At 37.9% G+C, this 5,784-nt stretch overlaps 1 protein-coding gene across 1 annotated transcript in view; it reads right to left on the reverse strand.

Annotated features, from left to right (window-relative positions):
* The window catches only part of SEC24D (SEC24 homolog D, COPII coat complex component), a 132,695-nt gene that overhangs the window by 4,038 nt on the left and 122,873 nt on the right, over positions 1–5,784 (reverse strand). The window contains exons 20-21 of the mRNA XM_007952368.2: positions 5,285–5,476; positions 2,023–2,112 (exon numbers count right to left, since the gene is read on the reverse strand). Of these exons, the coding sequence (XP_007950559.1) occupies positions 2,023–2,112; positions 5,285–5,476 (282 nt within the window). The remainder of the gene's footprint in view (positions 1–2,022; positions 2,113–5,284; positions 5,477–5,784) is intronic.

The following is a 5,784-nucleotide window of genomic DNA, read 5'->3' on the forward strand; positions in this document are numbered from 1 at the left end:
AGGAGTGGCTGGTGGGTTTGAACCACCAGCCTTCTGGTTAGCAGTCAAGTGCCTTAGCCACTATGCTACCAGAGATCCCTTTTTGCTCTCGAATAAATGTAAAAGTATGTAAACATCAAGGTCTAAAAGGATTGATTCTCTGAAAAACTAGTTTATATAATCTGGAAGGTAGCTGGACCTCCTGGATTTGACTTTGTTCTCCCTGACCCTTCTATTTCAGGTTTTCTTCCTTAATTCTTTCAAAGTACATTTTTACTTCCTTTCTGTGGCCTGGTGGAACCAGTGAGACTATGGCCCCTAGCTGCATTAGTCCAATGCACCTAGGGGACATGGTGTAATGCTAGGTGCATTGGACTAAGTAGCTGGTCCTAGCCCTGATTCTGTCATGATCTAGTTGTGTGATGCTGATCAAGTTAGTTAACTCCTTTAGGCCTCAATTGACTATCTGTTAAAGAGGTGGTGGAAAGTGAGGTAGTGGGCAGTATGAGGTATCTTTTCCTTTCAACTCTGATATGCATAGATTTAAACATTTCAAATTCTTTATAGAGATTTTAAAAAAACCCACTGCCATCGGTAAATTCTGACTCAGAGCAATCCTACAGGGCAGAGTAGAACTACCTTAATAGGGTTTCCAAGGCTGTAAATCTTTACCGAAGTCGATTGCCTCATCTTTTTCCCACAGAGCAGCTCGTGGGTTTAAACCACCAACCTTTCACCTGGCAGCTGAGTGATTAACCACTGTGTCACCACGATGGGTATAATTATCTTGGGTTTCAGATATTGTAAAATTTTTTTTTTTTTTACTACGGTAATTTTTTTTAAATTGTGATTTGGGTGAAGATTTACAGAGCATATTCACTTTCCATAAAGAAGTTCACATACACTTTGTCTCATGACATTGACCACAGTTTACCACAATGCAACAGCTCCCCTCCAACCTCCTCCCCACAGCTACCTCTCTTCCCAGTGTCCATCCCTCCATGGGCTTCTGCCCCCTGAGCTGTCTCCCTGTGCATAAGCAGCCCTTCTTTCTGCCATGATTGTTCTCTTGAAGGAACATTTACTTGAGGTAAATGTTCAATTCATATGTCTTTCTTTTGTCTGGCTGGGAACCACAGGTGTGGGTTCAATTCCAGACCCAAAGGGCAGCTAGGGGCCATAGTCTCAGTGGTTCCACCAAGCTCTATCGGACCAACAAACCTGGTCCCCCCTTACCCAAACCCTGAAAAGGTCAGGAGAATTTACTAATCCAAACTCACTGCCATGGAGTAAATTCTGACTCATTGTGACCCTTTAGGACAGGGTAGAATTGCCCCATAGGGCTCCCATGGTTGTAAATCTTTATTGAAGCAAACTGCTTCATCTTTGTTCCCACAAAGCAGCTAGTGGGTTTGAACTGCTGACCTTTGGTTAGCAGCCGTATGCTTTAACCACTATGCCATGAGAGCTCCTTTAGAAGAGCTTCACTCACTGTCATCCAGTCTATTCTGACTCATAGCCACCCCTCTTTGGGGTTCCGAGGCGGTATTTCTACGGAAGTAGATTGCCCAGTCTTCCTTCCGAGGAGTGGCTAGTGGGTTTGAACTGCCAGCCTTCTGGTTATCAGGCAATGCCTTAGGCACTACGCCACCAGAGCTCCTTTAGAAGAGCCTAGAAGGGCTAGAATAACAAAATTTTTCAGAGATCATATATCAAAAGTTATCAAAATTAAATGTTTCAAATGTTCTGAACGATAATTCTATAGTTAAGTAATTTTAGGCTTCAAAGGAAAAGTCATTTCAAAACCTATTAAATTGTTCTAAACCATTAAGAGAATCTTCACAACTATTAATACTTTACAAAAATAACCTGTTGTGGTATCTATTTGTGCATGTCTGTGATTGATAAATAGATGGTATACTTAGAGAATAGTGGGAGTTTTTGTATCGAAGATCACCTCATAAAAATAAAGGACATGCATTTAAAAAACTTTAATTAAAAAACACAAAACCTTAGAGAAAGGAAAAATAATCTTATTCTTACCTTCATTGAATATGGCCTCTTCTGTTGGATAATACTCATTATCATTCTGAGTTTTTGAGAGTAGGGGCTTCCCACCTCAGGCAGTAATGTCTGGATTTAAGAAAATTTAAGTTTCAGTACAATTTATAACATTTAGATAGAAGCAGCAATGTGAGATTATTAGAATGTGAAAGTTAGTAACAGCCCTCTACAACCATGTACTTAATTATTGGTTTAGTTCATTTACCTGAAAACCCCATGTGAGAAAATTATTTGTTGTTATTGGCATAAATTTCCATCAATGAATCAACTGTCTCTGTCTTTTGAAAATAAAATTCCTTCTCTGGAATTTGACACGTGCACATCCCTGTGTCTGTTTTACACAAAAAAATGTCTCTGGGCCATTCTCTGTGAAGGCTTAATCTCTTTTCCAGATGGCTATTTCAAGGTTATGTCGTGAGAGATCAGTTGCAGAACTCTCAGGCATGATCGCATTTCTAAAACGACATGCAAGTACAACTGTTCCAAAATGAAAACAAACCATCCTATGCTGATTTCTCAAGGGGAATGTGGGCTCTTAGACTTCCCCGAAATCCAGTTAATGGCCTGCAAGGATAACAATACAAATGCACACTGCCTCGGAGGATGGAAATGATCTGGCTCAGATTTCTCCAATTAAAACAGAGCTAAATGCTAATGCTTACTTCTCAGCAAGAAGATACCAAAAGATCATATATCATCTGTGAATCACCCACAGAAAAGGTCAGTTAGAATATTTTACCATAAAGCCACAATGCCCAGAACAAGATTATGGCCAATATTTTTTACAGGAGTTATAAGAAAACTAGGCAATTCATCATTAATAGTCACACTCCATCTCCCCACTGTATTCTTTGGCATTAATGTAGATCTTTTTATTAAACAAACAATATAAGTATACTTCAGGTATGTTTCAAAGGAGGCTTGGTGCTGCAAATGTTTAAGCACCCAGCTGTTGACTGAAAGACCGGCTGTTCCAACTATCCAGCAGCTCCATCTGAGAATACTGCAATCTGCTCCCTCAAAGATTAAAACGAGACCAAACCAAACAACAACCTGTTGCCACTGAGTCAATTCTGCTAATAGCAACCATATAATAAAATAAATGCAACGTAATAAACAAATTATAATTAAGATTACAGTCCAGAAAAGTCTATGGGCATTTCTATTCTGTGTCACATTGGGTCACTATGAGTCAAAATTGACTGGATGGCACATAATAACAACATATGTTTCAAAATGTTAACTGCCTCTAGTAAAAAAGTAGCCAATATTTTTTCATTTTTTTTTAGTTTTTGAAGAAGGTGAGAAGAGGAGTTCATACAGCACAAACCTATCAAGCTGGTACTTTGTCGTGGAGAAACTTTGGTTATTTTATATGTATATTCAATTAAACAAAAATGCATTGAGCATTTACTATGCCAATTACAAACAGTCCTCAGGTAATGAAAACGGTTAAGCACTTGGCTGCTAAGTGAAAAGTTGGTAGTTGAGACTGCCCAGAGGCACCTGGGAAGAATTTAATTGCCTGGCAATCTACTTACAAATAATCAGTCACTGAAAATGCTATGGAGCACAGTTCTACTCTGACATACATGGGTCACCATGAGTTGGAATCAATGCGTAAGAGGCGGCTTTCCAAATGTTATAAAAAACTTTCTTCAGATTCACAGTTCATTGTAAAGTAAATTTTAACTAATTTTATTGTTGTTTCAGTTTTTTAAAACTGTATTTCTAATCATTCCTTAATTTCAAATGTATGTTGATATCTTACCATTAAGCCTCTTAATCTTAAAGCTAGGAGTTGCTGTGTAACAAACAAGTGCTTGATTACTAGCCAAAAAGGCTGGTGGTTTGAACCCACCCAAAAGAGGCTCAGGAGACAGAGTTGGAGATCTGCTTCCAAAAGGTCACAGTCTTGGAAACTGTGCAGCAGTTCTACTCAGTATACATGGAGTCGCCATGAGTCAATAGCGAATCGATGTAAATTAGTAACAACAACAATCTTAAAACTAGTCTTTTAATGGAATATGGACACCTTCACCATTTTTAAATTATTTAAAAAATAAACTTGACATTCATAACAGATATGCATCTCTCTCTAAACAGAACATTTATCTATGTAACCTTCAATTTTAAGCCTGCCCCTTCCTCCAAAATGTTATGCATCTCTAAACTGCTATACCTTCGTACCAGAAATTGGGGGATCGAGCTAGCCTCATGCTATCTTGATATACCATAAATGTGATTTCAAGGCACAAACTGGGTCTGTTGAGTTCTGCATGTGAACTCATAAGGAACTCACCATCAAGCAGAGTTAAGACCAGAGCCATCACAGCAATGATGCTCATGCAACAAAGGTCTGCAATAAATGCAGATTCTGAAACAAATTAGAATTACTAGTTTTTCCTCAGAAACTTTAAAAATAAAGTCAATTGCGTTCATCTCTACATTCAGACCCACAATATCTTCTGTTATGATTGCAACATATACTCTGTGTTTCTGGGTTTATTATTTTATAACTCGTTAACCTGGCTTAGTCTGTAGTAGAATACCCATGAATGATTTCTGCCCATTCTTTCGAGTATGCAGCTCAGAGGATATGACCATGAAGACACACCTGAATTAACTTCCTGCCTCTGCCAATTACTAACTGAATGAAGTTATCTCCAAGTCCATTCATTCAATTGATTCCTCTATATAAAATGTTTGGAGCTCTGGTAGCATAGTGCCTAAGGCACTTGACTGCTAACCAGAAGGCTGGCAGTTCAAACCCACCAGCCACTCCTCAGAAGGAAAGTTGGGCAATCTACTTCTGTAGTGATACTGCCTCGGAAACCCAAGGAGAGGTCACTGTGAGTCGGGTCCGACTAGACGGCACATAACAACAACAAACAACATATAAAATGTTGATAACAATACCCATGTCATTGGTTTGTTGTGAGAATTAAATGTAGTGGATTTAAAGTACTTACAGGACAGTGACTTAGCACATACTAATCAACATAGTAATTGATCTGAAAATTTCTATTGAATTCATATACTTGGTTCTTTGATAATTTTACAAAAATAGCTTTAAACTAGCTTGTTACTCATCAAAACATGAAATAATCTCATTCTTACACAAAACTATATGCTTTGTTTTTCCTTTGTAAAATATATGGATGCACATTAACAGAAATATTTAAGAATTTATATTTTGCATATTACCACAAAAATAATGGAAATAAAAAAAGATACTTGCCATATCTGTGTTGATATGTGCAAAAGATGGCACATTAAATATTCCTTGGATGACTTCTGGTGGGCTACTTACTCCCAACCATAAGAACATATTTAGACCATTAGCCAGTAAAAATATTCCTTCTTCTGAAAGACGAGACTCAGAGCAACGAATAGCAGCAGGTAAAGCTGTGCTCTTGACATCTAATGTGTGCTGTGTAGGCAAAGACAAGAGAGTTATAAACTCCTTCCCACCTCCCTCTCTTCCTTCCTACCTTTGTACCGTCTTCTTCCTTTCCTTTTCTCCTGGTGACCTTGGCAAGAGGATTTTAGTGGAGTGGTAATGTTCTTGTTCCTGAGAGCTACAGATTCTCTGGCTTATAGATTTTTTTATTTTTAATTTTAAAAATACATTTTATTGAAATATATTTATGTAAAGTGAAATACTCAAAACTAAAGTGGTATGGGTCAATCCCATATCATTAGTTTTTGTGTATGGTGTGAGGTACTGATCTTGTTTCA

The sequence above is a fragment of the Orycteropus afer genome, unplaced genomic scaffold, assembly GCF_000298275.1.
Source record: "Orycteropus afer afer isolate SDZICR_OR568_19922 unplaced genomic scaffold, OryAfe1.0 scaffold00332, whole genome shotgun sequence".
Taxonomy (NCBI): Eukaryota; Metazoa; Chordata; class Mammalia; order Tubulidentata; family Orycteropodidae; genus Orycteropus; species Orycteropus afer.